General features: G+C 40.5%; 1 protein-coding gene across 1 annotated transcript in view; it reads right to left on the minus strand.

The window, feature by feature from the left end:
- The window catches only part of CAMK4 (calcium/calmodulin dependent protein kinase IV), a 152559-nt gene that overhangs the window by 40029 nt on the left and 92125 nt on the right, over window positions 1-20405 (minus strand). Inside the window, exon 5 of the mRNA XM_042822839.1 lies at window positions 16388-16460. Coding sequence (XP_042678773.1) covers window positions 16388-16460 — 73 coding nt within the window. The remainder of the gene's footprint in view (window positions 1-16387; window positions 16461-20405) is intronic.

Here is a 20405-nt window from a genome sequence, read left to right on the forward strand (position 1 = left end):
CCACAAAAAAAAAAAAAAAAAAAAAAAAAAAAAAAAAAAAAAAAAAATCAAATACTAAAAAGAAGCTTTAATTGCAGCAGCTAAGAACTGTTGTTTTGTAAATAGCTGCAGGCCATTTGCATTCATTTTTTCTTGCTGTATCTCAAGACTTTTTTTTTTCTTTTTCTTTTTTTCTGCTTTAAGAACACAAGCTTTCAAGGCAAATTCCATGAAAAGACTGCCACTGCAAGGGTAGTTGCAAGCAAAAATCCATAATGATTCACACTAAAACTCTCTCTCATTGTGCTGCTATCTATTACTTGGACTCTTAAAATATCCTTTCTTCTGGTCCTCACTGTGTGGACAAGAGACAAAAACTCACGCATCTTGTAATCAACAAATGCCTTTAGTTCTAACAGTTAAGGCCAAAACATGAGTTACACCCCCTAACAATGCAGAGGGAGCTACCAATCTTGCAGACCTTTATTGCTGCTGTTATTGTTTTTGTGTCCCTCTTTATTTTAAATCTGGTAAGATGGAAGTCTGAAGGTTTCTTTTCTTCCTTTCCCCCAACCAGCAGGGCTCCAAGGAACTCTCAATGACCTGGGCCATGATGGAATGCAAGGGTGCTGCCCCCAGCACTTGGACCCTCTTTGTGGAGCGATCAAATCCACCCATTATTGCTGATATGGCGTAAGTGCAACAGCCAGCAGCGGGATGCTGCAGAGTAGCATATACCCTGATCTCACAAGAAGGTGTCCAGCTCACAAACTTTGCAGAGGGCTGGGGCTTTACAGTCCAACAACTGTAAACTCAGTGTGATTTCAGGTCTCAGCTTTTTTGCCCATTTTTTCGATGCTGGGTTTGTTCCAGTCTCACCCAGGTCACATTTCGGAGCACACCTGCTTTCCACACAGTCTTTTCCTTTTTATGTTGAAATGGGATAAGAAAGTGGATTCAAATGGAAAACAATATGATGTAATATAATGTAACGTAACATAACGTAACGTAATAACATAATACAATACAATATAATATAAGAACAGGATGTGACTTTGACCAAACTGGTCCAGAGGGAGCTGCTCCTGCCTATAGCAGAGTGGTTGGAACTTCCAACCCAAACCATTCTATGATTCTACAAACGATGTTCTAAACAAACTGTTTCTAACTTTGGGTTTCAAGAGGCTGTACTTATTTAGCATGCAGAATGCTATACTGAGAAGTTAATTTGTTTGAAATAACAAATTGAGCCATATTACTAAATCACTTTATACAATTTTCTAAGTTGATTAAAATCTAGATTCTGTATACTAGTAGTCATCACTGGATTCAAAGAAGCACACTAATGTTATCAATGAAACCTACAATGAAAGTCATCTTTAACACATTGCTTACTGGAAGGAACTCTGGCATACTGGCTGTCCAAAGAGGTTGTGGATGCCCTGTCCCTGAAGGTGTGCAAGGCCAAATTGGATGGGGCCCTGGGCAGCGTGGTCTAGTATCAAATGGGGAGGTTGGTGGACTTGCCTGTGGCAACGGGGATTGCAGACTCATGATCCCTAAGTCCTTTCCAACCCTGGCCATTCTCTGATTCTGTGATTTTGTGATTCTGTGAAATTGCTTTTGAGTTGTCCTACAATCATCTCCACTGCTCAGACCTTTGCTGCAAGGTCAGAGACATTCCTGCATAGAAGGGGAGTAGTGCAAAGAAACTCCTTGCCTAAATACCATATCTTACTTACCACTTTCTAATGGAAACAACTTACTCAAAACCTCAGTTGTTTCCATATGTTACTTAAATGATCATTGATAGTGAGGAGACTCTGCTTGAGGCTGAATAATAGCCAAGGGCAGGGGCGAGTTTCAATGAATGCAACACTTGAATCATTGAAGCTTCTTTTCTGTTCACTGCAACATATACACCAGGCCTCAAGTCACAGAAGATATTACTAGAGCCAGAAGGGAACTATGTACTGGATTTCCCAACAACAGATACAAAATGCACCAAGCAGTAAAGAAAGTCATAATGTCTTCTAGTTTGAACAACATTAACTTCCCCACAATTTGCAAATGCCGTGAGTGGCATTTTACTGGGAAATATATGAGGAAATGCAGAGAAGATTTCAGAGCCATCTCATCAAACATTACTCTCTGGACCTTGCACATTAGTAAACTCCCATTTAGTGAAATCACACAGCTAAAAGCAGCCAGTCATTTAAGCAATAATGCCCCATATATCTGTGTTGTTATAGAAACAGCAGTCTCTGAACCTAATTATCATTAAGTATTAAATATAATTGCTGACATCGCCATGTATCACCGAGTGTAACAACAGCTTTTTATGAGTACTAACATTGCGTAAACACTTTAGTCTCACATACTTGTTACTTCAAAATAAATTTGAGACTTTTATTTATAAAATTAAGAGAAAATAAGAACAGCAACTGAAAAGTACTACAGTATGCAACATGATGCAACTTGCTGTTACATGTTATATGGGCACTACCACTGCATATCTAAGTAGCTTTATGGGCCTATTCCTGGAGCAGAAGAAAGGGATAAAAGCCCAAAAAGCAGAATTGATTTTGCTTCAGTAGAAAATATAAAATTCTGAGAGAGCAGTGTCTCTGACCTCCCAATCCTTGAGATGTATACTTTGTTGCATTTCTCGGCTCAAGTGTTGGACTGCATTACTGAGGGTCCAGAGTTTTAGGAAATAGCCGGCATTTTTGACTCACCATCCTGTGTTTGTATTCACTGATCACCAATAAGCATGAGTGCAGCAGTCCATAGCTAGGGATTACAAGAGGAACTACAGAGAAGGCCCTCATAGTATTTGATACCCCAAATACATTGTTAAAGGACTGGCAAATAACCTCCTTCCTTCCCCAAACTAATTTCAGAGCTCAGAATGTTCATAAAATGCAATATTTTTCTACTATCCTCTGAGTGTTGAAAGGCTCACAGAACAGCAATAAGCTAAAACAGAATAATAAGTCAGTCAGGAACATCAGTGACTAAAATGCCTGCAGATGTTTCTGGAAGGCACACTTCTATATATACAGTGCTTCTCAAAGAAGCACAGATTCATAGAATCCTTAAGGTTGGAAAAGGTGTCTAATATCTAGTCCAACTGTCCACCTACCACCAATACTGCCCAGTAAACTAGGTTCCTTAGTACCACATCTACACAGTTCTCAAACATTTCCAGGGATGCTGACTTCACTACCTCCGTGGGCAGCCAATCCAGCGCATGACCACTCTTCTGGAGAAAAAAAATTCCTAATATTCAATCTGAACATCCCCTGTGCAACTGGATTTCCTCTAGTCCTACAGCTAGTCGTGTGGGAGAATAGGTTGACTCTCATCTCACCACAACATCCCTTCAACTAGTGGTAGGGACAATAAGGTTTTCCCTGGGCCTCCTCTTCTTCAGACTAAACAATCCCAGCTCCCTCAGCTGCTCCTGATAAGACTTGTGCTCCAGACCCCTCATCTTCACTGCCTTTCTCTAAACATGCTCCAGGGTCTTGACTGTCTTCCTTGCAGTGAGGAGCCCAGAACTGAAGACTACTCACAGAGTGGTCTCACCAGAACTGAATACAGGGGGATAATCACCTCCCTTGGTCCAGTGGCTACACTTTTACTCACACAAACAAGGATGGCACTGGCTCTTTTGGCCGCTTGGGAATGCTGCCGGCTGATGTTCAGCCAAGTATTGACCAACACTCTCAGGTCTTTTCCTCTGCGCAGTCTTCCCACTGCCCCAAGCCTGTAGAATTGTCTGGGGTTGTTGTGGCCAAAGTGCAGGACACAGCACTTAATTCTGTTGAACTTCATCCCATTGGCTTCAGCCCAGCAATCCAGTCTCTCCAGATCTTTTTGAAGGGCCCTTCTACCCCCAGGCAGATCAACACTTCCTCACAACTTGGTGTCATCTGCAAACTTACTGAGGGTGCACTCAATCCACTTATCCAGATCATCCATAAAGATATGAAACAGGACAGGATCCAATACACATCTCCGGGAACAATACCTGTGACCAGTTTTCAGCTGGATTAAATCCATTCACCACCGCTCTCTGGGCCTGGCCATCCAGCTAGTTCTTTACTCAGAAAATCATGTGCCTGTCCAGATCACAAGCTGCCAGCTTCCCCAGGAGAATACTGTGGGAGGCAGTGTGAAAGGCTTTGCTGAAGTTTGGGTAGACTACTTCAACGGCCTTTTCCTCCTTCACCAAACTGGTTACCTGGTCATAGAAGGAGATGAGTCTGGTCAAGCAGGACCTGTCTTTCACCAACTTGTGCTGGCTGGGCCTGCACATACTGTGTAATCTCACTCAAGACGATCTGTTTCATAATTTTCCTTGGCACCAAGGTCAAGCTGACAGGTCTGTAGTTCCCTGAATCCTTACAACCCTTTTCATATACAGAAGTCACAGCGGCAAGCCCCCAGTCCTCTGGGAACTCTCCAGCTGACCAAGAACGTTAATAGATATTGGAAAGCAGCTTGGCAATCATCTTCTTCACCCAGTTTCTCAGCATCCTCAGGTGGATCTCATTTGACCCCATGGACTTGTAACAGTCCAGGTGGAATAGTAGGTCTCTGACTCTTTCCATCTGAATTCTGCTCCCCATCCCAGACTTCCAGAGAGTACCCCAAGGATAACTGGTCTGACCTTTAAAGACAGATCAGATGTAAAGAAGACTTTGAGAACCTTAGACTTCTAATTTTTTTTTTTAATTATTTTTTCTTCTGACCTCTCTCCTAACTTCATCAAGAATTGAGAACTCTACCATTTTTTGGACAATGCCCAAGACAGCTCCCAGCCTCTATATCTCCTACCAGTCCTTCTCTTCTGTGAACAGCAGGTCTAGCACGGCACTTCCCCTGGTAGGATCTCTTACCAGATGCATCAGAAAGCTAGGAATTCTCATATCATGCCTCTTGAATAGGCTTTTGTGGGCATTTTGGGGCAGAAGGATCTTGCATCTGAAGGACTGTCAGGGTACCTCTGGCTGCAAGATACTTTTGGAAAGGGCTGTGTCAGGATGATTTTAGTTGACTGCTGGGGAAGGGCAATAAAGAAGGCTTTTGTTCCCATGATCTCGTGTGGGTGTGCCAGCAGAGAAGCATAAACAACTACCTTGTTTGCTTGGCTTAGTTTCTTTCTATACTTCCAAAGCTGCATGGAAAGATTTCAGCCAAAGAGCCCTGCCAAGCACACAACCCACTGGACAGAGCCCTGAAATAAATCTCAACTCTCTAAAGAAGTCTATGTTTGTAAACAACAGTTCAGTGAATTATTCCTTATTTTCCCTCAGCTGTGTTATACCACTTTAAAAAAAAAATTGGATTTTCCTCGCCTAAATCAAACATATCAACTCTAAGATTTTAAACATATTCATTAAACTGAAAACCAACAATACATTATGAACCAGCACCCAACTGCTTTCTGATTAGGTACATTAGGTTGTATTTCATTCTGAAAAGTTACTCTAAGAAATAATAAAAACAAAAGGTCGTAACAGAAGAAAAGTCCAGAAAGAATAGTAAGAGGTAACACCATAATTTACTTTTACAAAGCCACATGCCCATCCTGCATAGCAGTTTAACTACACCATATCAAGTAACTCCAGCTTGAATCTCATGAATCATTTCTCTCACATTTTGAGGTCACTGAATCTATACATTCCATTAACAGACCAAATGATGGAAAACTGGTCCCCTGTGACTGACTTGTCCTACTGCAGATAGGTCACTAGCAGTGGATAGAACAGGAGCCCCTTTTCTTTCTCTTGCAGGAGCTCTGCTGTGATGGATTACTGCATTTGAATGGCATAGACACAACATTCATTACAGACATCCTGAAAGCAGCCCACTGTGCTGCAACACATGAGATGATTAATCACGACAGAGGGTATGAACTGCTTGTGTGAGATGCAGCAGCTGGTCCTTCCTATCCCTCCCCTCTGCAAAATGCCAAAGATGGATATAGAGCGTGTGGCATCACTGCACTGCATGGTTTGAAGAGCAGTGTATGGGGACAATGTCTGCACTGGTGCATTTGTGATGCAAAAGAAGTCAGCGAGGGCCTTTCAGAAGCAAGATAAAGGACTGAGAAAAAAGCAAGAGGGGTGGAAACCCTTTTTCCACAGTTCCGCTCCTCAGGACCTTAGCAACACAGTTACATATTCTAACCCTTGTACTTTTTAAGGAAAAATGCCCATTCAATAATTTTAACTACATGTTGCAGGCAGCTTATTCCTTTGAGACTTGAGCATTCATCTCTCTCTTTAGGTTGAAAAAAAAAGAAGAAAGAAAGTAGTCAGCAAGAAAAAAGAGATCTTTTTAATCCTGCCACCAAGGGAAAAACTACAATACAAGACAGACCATCAGTATACATCTGAATGCTCATGTGGTGCTCTAATTACAAGCACAGCAATGAAGCACACTTAGAGGAAAACAGCACTCTTATTATTGAGAGATGGGGAGTGTTAAGTTTCTAGTTTGTGAGTTAGTTCAATTATTCATCCTTTCAGTGGCACTCTTTCAGTAACTCAACGGGAGCTATAAGAAAGAACAGGAAAGACTGCCTAGCAGTGTCTGTTGTGACAAGACATACGGAAATGATTTCAATCTAAAAGATTGGATATATATGGAAGAAGTTATTTACTATATGGGTGGTGAGGCACCAGAACAGGTTGTCCTGAGATGTGGTGGATGCCCCATCCCTGGAAACAAGTAAGGTCAGGCTGAACGGGGCTCTGAGCAACCTGATCTATTTGTAGGTGTCCCAGTTCACTGCAGGGGAGTTGGACCAGATGATCACTGTGGGTCTCTTTCAGCTCAAATAATTCTGTGATTCTATCAGCAAAGGTAATCTAGGCTGTTGTATCTGCACAGAAAACTAGAAAAAAACTAACATTTTTTTGTTAGCAACAAACTTCTGCAACATATCTCACTACATTATAACAGTGTTTTAGATTAAATTTTGATCATTCAGTGAAAAACATAATTTTCATGCTCCAACATAGAGACAGATTTTTTTATTGCATGCCATTCAAGGTTTGTTATAGCAACATTAAAATTCGCATCAACGGGTCACACAAAAGGATACAAGAACACCAGTGATGTAGGCACAGTTAGACAAGAGAAGAAGGACATACTTGCAGCTGTGATAGTTCATGGTACCTAGTTCTACAGTCAATGAAATGTGCTCACAGAATCACAGAATGGCCAGGGTTGGAAGGGACCTCAAGGATCATGAATCTCCAACCCCCCTTCCACATGCAGGGCCACCAACCTCCACGATTAATGCTAAACCAGGCTGCCCAGGGCCCCATCCAACCTGCCCTTGAACACCTCCAAGGACGGGGCATCCACAACCTCTCTGGGCAGCCTGTGCCAGTACCTCACCACTCATGAAAATAAAATCTAGTATTACCATATTTTTTTACCAGGAAGTACTGTAATACTTCATAGGTACCACAGTGGGACAATGAATTAGTTTTAAAATGGAAGCAAAAAAAAAAGATGGGTGTGTTTGCTTGATAACTGACAACATATTGGTTTCCTGCAATTAGTGCTTATAATACAGACTCATGTAAGATATTACTCTTTTACATCATTGTCTCAAAGCTTGCTGGGGACACAGATGAGCAAGTCCAAGCAAGTCCTGGGCAAGGGTTGTGAAATCCTTTGTCTGAGGGACACTGACGGACAAGGCCAGGGGCAATGAGAGAGATAAGCTGCAGCTTACTGGCCACGAAGCAGTCTTTTGTGCGGACTAATCTCAAGGAAGATGGCCATCTCAGAGGGTGCTGCACATGACTCTTGCTTAAGCATCCAGGAATGCCACATTGGCAGAAGAAGGATAAAAAAGGGGACCTACAACTATGAGGAGAGGTTTTTCTGGCAACAGATTCCTCATGAAGAAGAAGAGGTTTCTGCCATGAGAAGCCTCACGACCTGCCTCTCTCCCTCCTGTACTTGCTCTGCGTTCTACCACAATGCTGAAGAAGAACAAAGGTATCTGCCATCATATTCCTCACTATGGAAACTCACTATGGAATTCCTGCATGCTGACAGACTCTCCTGGTCCTGCTACCTGAGTCCTGCTTCTTCCACCCGGATTGGCTCTGCAACTTCTTCCTGCTACCTGCTTGCTGCCCAAGGCCTGCCATGCTGCTGCTGTTCCCCCCTGCTGCTTCTGCCTCGGACCTTTGAAATGCCGTGCAACGAGACCCCTGCTGGATCCTGCTGGTGACCATCCCTGCTTTACGTGATTCTTCCTTCTTTCCTATCTTTTCTATCGCCCTCCTTCCCTTCCCCGTCTCCCTGATAAGGATTTATAATAAACTGCTTGGACCAACATTTGGACTGTTGTTTCTTAATCTCATGCCGGGTATACAGATATTAAAAGAACCTCCTCTCTCTCCTATAAATTGGAGTCAGACAACTCAATGGAGCGCAGTAATGAGGGAAACACATTCCAGTAGTGAAATATAATGTTTGCTTTCACTTCAGCTTCTGTCCATCATCATTAATGTTTGTGTCAGAAAATCACCGAACTCCCCACATCCTACGCTACTCATCAGAAAATCAAATTTCTTAGTGCCTGGAAAAATAACCATTCCTTGCTTTATTATATAATCATGTACCGCCAGATACATTCAGAAGGCCTACGTACCTGAGGAAGCCCCCAGCTTGAACGTGCAATGTGAATCAAAGAGATACCTAGACCCTATATGTATGGTTCAACGAATGTTGAGCAATTGCTTTGCAAATGTTTTTCATTACACAGGTTCACATGCATTTTTCTTCTAAAAAATCAATGTATTTTTCTCCTAATTGATCATGGAGGCAGGAGCAAGACAGAGAGACAAGCCTGTCTCACATTCATCCACAGGCACAGCAACCCTTTGAATAATGAGAACTAAAAAACAGGGCCTCCATAGGCTTCAAAAGATCTTTTGAGCAATAAAGCACTGACTCCTGCAGAAATGCTGTTACTCAACACCTGCTCATCGAGGTTGCACAGTTTGTTGAATAGCAGCAATTACTAATGACACTCCTGAGGTACTGGTTAGCATTTCTCCAATACCTACTCATGCCTAGCTGGGTTGTTTTTCTAGCTCGGTATTTCCCCTAGGGCAACTTCTGAGGCAAGATCTCCACAGTCTGCAGCAGGATCTGGCCTTTTATACTTTGTGCTGTGTTTTGAGTTAAAACACTTTCCCTTACTCCAAATTTTTTTTCAGAAATAATGTTGTAATTACTTGCTTTCAAAATGACAGGATACCTTGCTTAAATGAAACTGTAATTTAAGATGTAAACCACCTAGCAAATATGACACTGACTTTGTGCTGCTCTGGACATTAACTGTAATACAGTAGGTCTGCAATGTGACCATTAGTGCTTGTTCCATTTCCTCTATTAGAGATAATAGCAAATACAATACCCTCATTTCCTTATTGCTGATGACAGCACTGCCAGACTCTTTTGACTGTAAATCTTCTCCTTCCTGTATGCTGCCAAAGGAGTTTTGCACACAGCTCAAAACAGGTCTCTGAAAATGCTTTTTGACAAAATAATTCTGAGTCAAAGTACTGATAAAGCAGATTGGTGCGACAACAAAACCCATTGTATTCCTTTGCCAACCTTTCAATATTTAAATACATTATTAACATGAAAAAATTAGTTGTAAATCTTACAACAAATGAATGGAACAAACGTAAGCCAGAAAAATGATCAACATGCCTGCACTCTGCAAAAAGATTATATATGGAGACATTTGTTGTTTAACCTTGCAGCAGAAACAATATACTGAGGACATAAATGCTTCCTCTCCCAGGAAGCGGCAGTTCTTCAAAAGGTTTTTTACATAGATAGTCAGTTCACCTATTTGCTTATTTGTTCTTGACAGGAATGCACTAGAAAGATCTTCACAGGATGCTCATGAGACCCTTGTTAAGATGTCGTCATCACTGAAGGGAAAAAAAGCAGAGATGATCTATCAGCCCCTATGGGGTCATCTCTGTGTAGAATATGTTAAATCAAAGCAAATCAAGCAAATTTTGAAAAAATAAATACTTTTTGCCTGCAATAAATCAAATGGTATTTAAAAAAGAAACAAACACACAAACCAGGATGTTGCTCCTTCTCCACTACAGGTCACCATGCTGCCTGCCACATACGTGGTGACACTCTCACTTTTGACACAAGGGAAGAACTTGTATATTTGTCCCACAGAACAGCTTGATACAAATACAATACCACTGGTTCAGCCTGCCTTTGTTGACTATGACTGTAAGAGGGTACAGGCAAGGAAACAAAGCCTCTCCTCTCTGTCAGACATCCTGCCTTGACAGGTAGGGTCTATGATGTATCAGAGGCAGGTTCTTTTACAGAACTCTTTTTTAAAAATAGTGTTATAGCCTCTTTATTCTGCATTCTCCTACAATGATCATTGAAGTGAGTATTTATGTTATTCCAAGAGGCTGAAAACAGATCAAAACTCATAGCCAGTAATACTTCTTCCTATTTTGTCTTGTGCTGTGATTTGCCTACAATGCTCAACATTTTTCCCTTATCATGACATCAGGTGCACTACAAGCTATGCATACATCAGAATACCATTTAGTTACTGTCTCATACTTTAGCTCAGGACACACTTGACATGGAATTTAGAATACCTGACAATTATGCAAGCTTTGCTAAATCAGTTAGAACAATCATCAGATCTGATGTGACATTCCTTACGTTAATTTGCATAACAAAGAAACGTCCCTTTGAAATCTTTTAAGAGTTTCATCACCGACATATCCACCTTCAGATCAGGTATTTCACTGTAATCAACAACTTAAAGCTGCTGGAAACACAGTCAGCAACTGTTACCACTACTGTCCCTTTAAGGTTATATCTACATATACATAATCTTGTCACATTCTCAAAATGAAAGAGACAAAACCATCATTTGGTAGACTTACATATTGGAATACATTCTACGGGACATATGTTTGATCTATGATCAGTTACATACAAGTTATAGCTGCCCTGAGTATTACATAATCTGCTTCAAATCTAATACAAACCAAGCACAGAAGAAAACATTAATTAATTAATTAATTAATTTAGACTGAATGGGATAGTTGGACAAGAGTGAAGTTATCTCTCATGTTGTTGATATGTATGGGTGCGGGAGGAAGAAGAAATTTAGCTTGTTGCACATGAGACAGAAAACAGTAGGTAGTCCCTTGGAGAAACCAATTTTGTGTGCGGCCCTCACGGGAAGCAGAGACAGTGCATGGGATGCAGCACTGGACAGCAAGACTGATGTTGGACCTGCCTGCTCTCCTTTTCCTCTTCATTCAACAGGCTTTAGAAACAATCAGGACTGCACAAACAGCATGAACGATTTGTGTTTTCATGTATTTTGCCCCCTGAATGTAATTAAGCAACTATGAAGCTATGGCCCTGAATATAGAGAAAACACTTGCACAAAGTGAAGGCAGTTACATATTACTTCCTGGCTCAGATTGATGGGGAAAGATTTGAACTCTACATTTACTTTTAGCTTTTGAAAACAACATATCTTTCAATTAAGCAGAAAAAGAAAAAAACAAAGAAAATAATTCTCACTATTAAAAATCTAGTAATCTCCTGCTTTCCAGGGTCAATGAGAGTCTCCTCACTATCAACGATCATTTAAGTAACATATGGAAACAACTGAGGTTTCGAGTAAGTTGTTTCCATTAGAAAGTGGTAAGTAAGATATGGTATTTAGGCAAGGAGTTTCTTTGCACTACTCCCCTTCTATGCAGGAATGTCTCTGACCTTGCAGCAAAGGTCTGAGCAGTGGAGATGTTTGTAGGACAACTCAAAAGCATTTTCACAGAATCACAAAATCACAGAATTAGAGAATGGCCAGGGTTGGAAAGGACTTAAGGATCATGAGTCTGCAATCCCTATTGCCACAGGCAAGGTCACCAACCTCCACATTTAATACCAAACCAGGCTGCCTGGTTCCCATCCAACCTGGCCTTGAACACATCCACAGACGGGGCATCCACAACCTTTCTGGGCAGCTTGTTCCAGCACCTCACCACTCTCTCTGTAAAGAACTTCCCCCTGACATCCAACCTAAATCTTCCCTCCTTCAACTTAATACCATTTCCCCTTGTCCTGCTGTTATCTACCCTTTCAAAGAGTTGATTCCCCTCCTGTTTGTAGGCTCCCTTTAGGTACTGGAAGGCTGCAATGATGTCACCCCACAGCCTTCTTTTCTCCAGGCTGAACAAGCCCAGCTCCCTCAGCCTGTCTTCATAGGGGAGGTGCTCCAGTCCCCTGATCATCTTTGTAGCTCTGGACCTTCTCCAACAGCTCTTTGTCTTTCTTTTGAGGGCTGGGGGCTCCAGACCTGGACACAGTACTCCAGATGGGGCCTCATGAGAGCAGAGTAGAGGGGAATAATTACCTCCCTGTCCCTGCTGGCCACCCCTCTCCCGTCTTCTACCATTTGTTTTCCGAGCTGCAAGAGCACACTGCTGGCTCATGTTAAGCTTTTCATCCACCAAGACTCCCACGTCCTTCTCTGCAGGGCTGCTCTCAAGGACTGCTCCTTCCAGCCTGTATGGATGCTTGGGATTCTTCCGGCCCAAGTGCAAAACCTTGCACTTTGCTGTGTTGAACCTCATTAGGTTCACCCAGGCCCACCTATCAAGCATGCTGAGGTCCCTCTGAATGGCATCCCTTCCTTCCACTGTGTCCATTGCACCACTCAGCTTGGTGTCATCACCAAACTTGCTGAGCGTGCACTTGATTCCGTCACCAATGTCATTGATAAAGATGTTAAAGAGCACCAGTCCCAAGACAGACCACCAGAGGATGCCGCTTGTTATTTTCACAGTTGAGTAAAATGATGTAAAATACATCTAGCTAATAGCAATAAACTTTGTATGTATCAGTCATGTCATTCATTATGGATCACTAAAAATAAATACTTCATTTAGAAATCACCATTAATGTGACAGAAAAATAACATTTTTATAAAAGCATATAAGCAAAATTTTTAAAAAACAGCAGTCCTTAAGTACACAGTAATACAAATTCTCTACATGAGTTTGCTAAAATTTAATAAAGTCATTTACTCCTAAAACTCTGACATGGAACTAATGCCAAAATATTCCACATCCTATATGGGAATTCTTAAATTTAGGATTACATTAAGCCTGCTATATAGTTGTGTTGTGTTAACCTCATGACAAGCCCACAACAACAACAAAATGCCAAATATTAACAATGCAGAAAGAAATTCAAAGCTTCTCACATACTCACATTACAATGCCTATGTTACAACTACCAAAAGATATCCTTGCAAGCTAGGCTGCGTATGTAGCTGGTCTTGGAGAATATATCCTCTCTGCTATTCTCAACAAGCAAAGAGAAAGTATCAGCCATATGCAGTAAGGGTGTTTTGTCTTACTCTTCAGGATGACAGAACACCAAAGGAGAATGGCTCCACTTGGAAAACATTCTTCTCTTTTTCTTTTGGTCCAAGCTTGTGGACTCAAAGATTTCCATCTGCCAGTACTCTTCCTGAGAATAGCATAATGCAAAATACCAGCAGGTAGTACTAACAACTGTTATGAAGATCAGAAACATGCTTCCTGCACGCAATCTCCTGCTCTTCCTTATGGGACACAGTTTAAGGAAACCAGAGAAGCTAGTCTGTTCTGTTCTGAGATGTCAGATAGCAACCAGACCTCCTCACCTCTTCCAAACAGCAAAGCAAAAGAACTACAAAAATCAACACTGGTTTGTACTAATTTTGGAAATGTTTGTTATCTTATGAATGAAGCTATCTTTTGGCTTGAAGAACTAAGGAAGAATAAATGAAAAAGTGAAGTTTGGGCAGAGAGAAAGAAAATTTCTTCCCAAATGCAAGCATGGGCATAGAATCCTTGATTAGATATGTAGCCATCAGCAAAAGGAAAAAAGAAAAATGCACTCCTTGGTTTCCAGACACTGCTGAAACACTATTTTTATTATTTCCTCTGTTCTTGAAAGAAGAGAGAACTGATATTTTTTATGCTGGTCTATGACCTGGAAGATTGGGGTTCATCTTCTGTGTGTCATTCTGACCAACTGCACCTTTCTTGGGAACCCCAGAGATGTGCTATCAGGTTCCCACATACAACAAGAAACAAACAAACCTAGAAGCTTTTTGTTTAATCTCTGTAATCAACAGTATAATCCCATTTTGGCTTAATTATTTCAAAACAGCTACGCAAAAATACTTAGGTGCTTTCCAAGTCCCCTTACATTTGATTGAATACCTACAAACTGTCTATGAAAACCCTTTGATAAATGAAGAGATTGCACTCCCTCATGTAAATAATATACTGTAAGGATGGATCCTGTATTACAGCAGTCCTTAGCAAGGAATTTATAAAAGCAGATTAGTTTGAGAGTTTGGCAACATTAAGGTGAATAATTCTCTTGCTAAGAGCAATTTTAAAAAACTGCAGAAGTCAAAATGCTTAACCAGTGTCAGCAGGGTATTAGTTGGCATGGTCTGCTGAGGGGACTGTACAATTCTCAGTTTTTGAGAATGATCAATGGATATATTTTCTTTCATTCTGGAAATATTACCCTTCTGCAGTAGTTTCTTCCATATAGTTTTTAATAATAACACAAGTTCTGCTCATAAAAGACATTCTGCCAAGTTTACAGTCCCAATCTAGCACATCTAGGATGCAAAGATCCCAGTTTGGGAACTTCTACAGCTTTCACAGCTTTAGCATGAATGTTTAGTGTCAGGGCAAAAAGTCAGTGCAACCCTTCTAACCAGACGTTAAATACCATCTTCTGTAAAATCCAAAATTAAGCAACTGCATGCTCATGTGAAAGCCAATTTTTGGTTTTTTTTTTTGCCTTTGAACATCTCTGTTCCACTAACCTCGATTAAGCCACAAAAAATTATGCAAGCTCAAGATTTTATCTTGTTCCTGGCTTTTAAAACGGAGAGCTGAAACATATTCCAAACCATCTTTTAGCAAAACATAATCATAATTTTTGCAGAAGAATAATAAATTATGGAGAACTATCCTAATGGAAGAAAAAAAGTTACCTTAAAATATTAATTAAACATTTTAAGAACATAAACGCATTATGCTGTGCATTAAACTTACATATAATTTAGACTGTGCATTAATTTTTGCTCATTACTGGGTACTTTTGACAGAGGACAGTCCTTGTCCTGCTCCTGTCCTGTGTCAAGCTCCTTTTACTCAGTACCTACTCTGACAGTCCATATAGAAGCTACCTCACTACTACCATCTGCTCCACTACTAGTCCTTGAGGCTGACCTCTTCTTTGCATGCCACTGACAGCTTGTCATGGTTTTATGATGTTTGGTTATCAGTATTTCGCATCATAACATCATGTAGTGTATTGGGAGTTGAAGAGTTAATGCTCCAGGTCTGGGTACCTGTCCTGGAAGAGAAGAACTGCTACATTCCCCAGAGGACTGCTCGCTCTTCTGTTATCATTTCTGCTCAGGGGGAAAAGATAAAAAGGTCACATGCCGGCCCTTTCAATCGTCTGGCTCGTCTCTTCACAGCATTAGAGTAAGGCCTTCGGCTTTCAGACACTCATTTTATTTGATTTATTAGTTTCAATTCTAATTATATTGTATTTTATTATAGTGTGCCAACTTGCATTCCAATATCTTCTTTAGTAAAATTGTTTCTCCTCAGATTGCTGCTGCTGTTTTGTTTTTGGGCCCATCACTCTATTCTTTTCCCCTTTTTTCCCCTTTTTCCCTTCTGGGGCGTGGGTCTGTGGGTCCCTTTGCACTGCTAGTCACAGAACTGGGCCGAACCAGACCATAAGCCATTGACAAAGCTGTTTTTTTGTTTGTTTGTTTGAAGAGTCCCACACTGAGCAATACACCCGAAGTCACTCTCATCCCATCCCATCTGCTACTCACACAATGCTGAGCACATTTCTGTTCCAAGATCAGTTCTGCTAGTTGACCCCTTCAAGCCAAATACCTAATGTAGGCTACCTCATGGTGCCTGTAATTTCAGACTGCATACAGGGCTAAAACGACCAACACTGAACATTATAGGCCTTTGAGATTGGACAGAACATACACGCCACTGTTAATAGACAACTTAGAACATTAAGAACAGTAACTATATTACTGACTGCTATCTCATGTCACTTCTTGCGCCTCAAAGTGCCCCTACCTTAAAAAAAGTCAATACAAACATAATCACAAGAAGGAGGTTATGTGGACGGTCTCCAGTGAATTCCTGTGTTTCCTTCATGCTCAGGTATTTATTCAGCCATTAGGGGTGAAAGATTTGGTGCTGAGCACATAAGGCTAGATAATACTCACTGCAACCGCTTCCAGGATCTGTTTAACAGCATCAGCAGCATCTCGTTCACTGTAATAACCCTTTTCCACAATCCTATAAAAAAAAAGCAGTGAGAAAAATTGTGTTCAAGATTATGCATTAAGATAAATTAACTCTGCAGACAAAAGCTTCTTTGGAAAAATGAGTGAGAAAATAATCAAATTTAAATACTCTGAGGAGCGTGGAGTCCCCTCTAAAGTATAGGAAATAGTCCTTTGGCAATTCAGGCTATCATTGATTTCAGTTAATGAGAAGACAGAGTTAAGGTGTCAACTCAGTAAGGTGATAGGTAACGTAAGGGCTGCTCCAAAAGTAATGCCTCTTATTTTATTATGATGGCCCACCAATATTCTGTTTCACTTTGTTGCCGTGACACAGATGGCAGCAGAGGTGCAGAGTGACCAAATGTGTTTGACAACAAAGTGCATATGAAGCAAAAGTGTGTCAATGAATTCCTCCATGCAGAAAAAGATGCAAGCATTGACATTCATTGACACTCATTGACATTTGCTGAATTTTTATGGAGTAGATGTGAACACAGAGAAATGGTAGGTGGTACATTTCAACAGTGGTGACAGTGACAAATGGGTAATCTATGCTGGTGGAGATTTTTATGAGGGCAGCATACAGCTTTTCTTCATTAATGTTGAAAATGCATAGCTCATGGCAGTGACTATGTTGAAAAATAGAATTTGCTCTACCAAATAGCGTTCTTGTACTCTTTGTAACTCTTATTGTTTGCATGAAAATAAACAGCAGCCATTACTTTTGGAGGGATCTATAAACGTACACATTCAATTGAAAAGTTTTGCAGTTTTCTGAAATTGAAGAAATATGAAATGCTTTCATACAGATATAACCAGAAATCCTTTAGGAATGGCTGTTTTTTCTTTTTTCTTTTTCTTTTCTTTTTTTTTTTCATTTATAGTTATGTTTTTGTACCCCATTTACGTAAATGGAGTAAAATGAGGTTTATGGCAAAAAAGCATTATGCCAATGCCAGTACAGATCTGGATTGCTTAGAAGAAATGCGTGGTGTGAAAACATTAATTTCAAATTATCCCTTCATCTCATTGGCTACAACAATCATTCGTCCCCCTTCAGCATGAAATCAGGGGCTCTGTCATTAAAAAAATATAGCTTCATTAAAAGTGAAACAATATATTTTTCTTTTTTTTAATGTAAACAGTCAATATGTTTTTTAGTACAAATGACATACAAAACTAAGCTTGTATTTGATGAGTTCCATTACACTTATGAGCTCTGAAGATCTAGAAAATCCTTTTTTTCCTCTTGGAAAAGGGATGCTTTTATATCAATTAAATTGTGCTTATATCATACCAACACAAAGGTAAAACAATGCAAAGTTTACTGTGTGACCAACCTGACTCAGATAACTGTATGTCAGTATTTGTAGGACAGTGTTTTCATTATTCACACTAAAATACTCAGTGGAAGAAGGGCACAGATCCTTAAGATGAAGCAGTTGTGAATTTATACTTTACAGTAAATGTGGGCCCATATTTCAGGACAGCAACACAAGACAACTGTAGAACTAGTGCTCAATGCACATGGCTCACCAGCTTAGGCTGCAAGTGAGTAGTATGCACTAGCAAGCCAATTATTCCTCGTGAGATACGCAGCTAATTTCCTCTTTTTTCAGAATTCTAGAAAACAGACTTAATAAGAATAAAAACACAACTATTAATTAATGACAATATAGCAAGTAGAAAGACTAATCTTCTGTAACAGCAGTAAATGAAAAACTATTCATTCACACTTATTCATTCTATGTATTTTTAGGGGCAGCCTGGCTTAAAACTGAAAACCAGCTCCGAGGCAATAAGGATGAGTACCTAAAGAAGATTCCTGCAATTTAGGTCCTGTAATAATGCTGGGGGATCATCTACATATCTATGCATATTTCTGCACCCTACTTGCAGTAGTTAACGTAAGACAAATGATAGGTGTGACACTGCTTTATTATCATAACACCTGAAGCCAATGAAGCTTCTTTACAAGGATTTTTCTATTTCAGCCTGCATTTTAGCAATGAATCATTGCCCTTTCTCTCCATAAAGGAAAAGATATCTGCAGGAATGTCTTACTCTGTTATTATAGAAATTAAAAAAAATATTTATGCTTAGCTTATAGAAGGATCTTTAAGAAACACTTGGATGAAGAAAAAGTAAACCTTCACTGAGAGAACAGAAAGACAAGAACATTAATGGTAAGGAGCTAATTAATTCCTGCCTTTGATATGTAAATGGAAAGTCAAGTAGATCAGAGCTTAAGGAAAAAAAGTGGGAGGAAGACAGAAGGCAACTGAGAAGAAAGTATACGGGAATGCTATTTCAAGGTCTGAGAAAAAAGAGGTTGGAAGAATTATAAATTTGGTGGCACAAACATTCAGAAAATTTAAGATAGCCCTTCAAATTGATGATGACATTATAGAGAAAGCAAAAATATTATACCAGTGATAGAAATAATCCATATTTTCACTGTGCAGAATCACATTTATGTATACACATTTGACGAAATACATTGATAGTACACAGCCAGACACACCTAACAGATACACATCATGTTGCAGATCTCCTAAAAGGCCACATGCCTGAATGAATCTAAGACAAATCATTTTTCTGCTGTAAGGAAAAGCACTTCTCAAAGGCCTCTACTCACTGCTTTTCTATGGGGCATCTGGGAATGCTGGTATCCAATTATAAAAACATAGGACTGAACAAAACCAGCTCTAGTGGATACTGCCATGCAAATGCAAAGGCAGCCTGCAGAACGGGTGCAGGCTTTTTCCTGTGATCTATTCTATGTAGCAGACAGCTGAAATTTCACAGCCTCCACCTGATCATCAAGACTATTCACAGAATCACACAATGGCCTGGGCTGGAAGGCACCTCAAAGATCATAAGCTCCAATACCCCCCCCCCCCCCCACCACAAAGAGGGCCACCAACATGTTCAATAACTTGCAGTGATGCTCACTAGCTCCCACCTAGTCTTTGTATCCTTTCTGTTCTGTATATTGTGAGGCTTCTGACTATATAGATATTGCAGTCTTGTGGGCACTCTTTAGTGTAGCTGTGAAGATCTCTAGTGCTGCCTTTCTATGAAAGAGAAGGTTCCTCTGCTGCTTATGCCCTTCATTATGCACATCTTCACTGCAGCTATGGCATAAACTTCCATAGGTGTTTCCCACCAGTTTGCAGCCTGCAGATTAAGTTGGAAAGAACACAAGCTGTATTCTACTCCTGTTGGAACACTCTCCTTATAATTTGGGATTGAGCTTTAATTCACCACATCCTTATGAAGCCACTGAAATCGAGAGGGGATCACAATAAAGGCATGCAGAGAGTGTCCCCGCTTACTCTGCTGAAACTTTGTTACTGATGGAAAAGAAATAAGAGTAGGGCGTAGTCCACCTAAATGTAATACATTTGAGCTGAAAATCAATGAGGAAGGAGCTGAGGAATCCTGATAATATCATTTTAAAATCAATTTGCAGAGCAGCATTAAAATTACATTGATACACAATTGTGCAGTTGACTGTAGCACAGGTATCTGGAGACAAGCACGCTAGGTGACAAGATGAAGTAATCAACTTCCCACAGAGACAAAAAAATGAACATTTTATCATGAAAGGATAGCACGAGGCTGGCTGCTGGCCCTCCAGTGAGGTCCTGGCCAGACATAAGTTGGGGCTGGGTGTCCTTCCTCAGGCAGCACAGACTCAGGGAGATCACCAGCCTTTCACAGCAGCAGCTGCTGAAACTTGTGATTCTCAGCACTAGCAGATGGGAGAAGCAAATACTGAGGAGGAACCAAACTGCACAAGGATTGGTTTCTGCACCACATGCCGGACCCCAAAACTGAAAGTCTTTTCCTGATTGTTTTTCTTAGGAAGAGAAATTCATTGCAAAGTCTATCTCCACAGTTTTGAACAGAAGCTGTTTTAGTGACCCTTTGTGACCAAGTAAATCTTACC

Source organism: Centrocercus urophasianus, unplaced genomic scaffold (assembly GCF_019232065.1).
Source record: "Centrocercus urophasianus isolate 14NV4802_14NV808 unplaced genomic scaffold, USGS_Curo_1.0 seq_21, whole genome shotgun sequence".
NCBI lineage: Eukaryota > Metazoa > Chordata > Aves > Galliformes > Phasianidae > Centrocercus > Centrocercus urophasianus.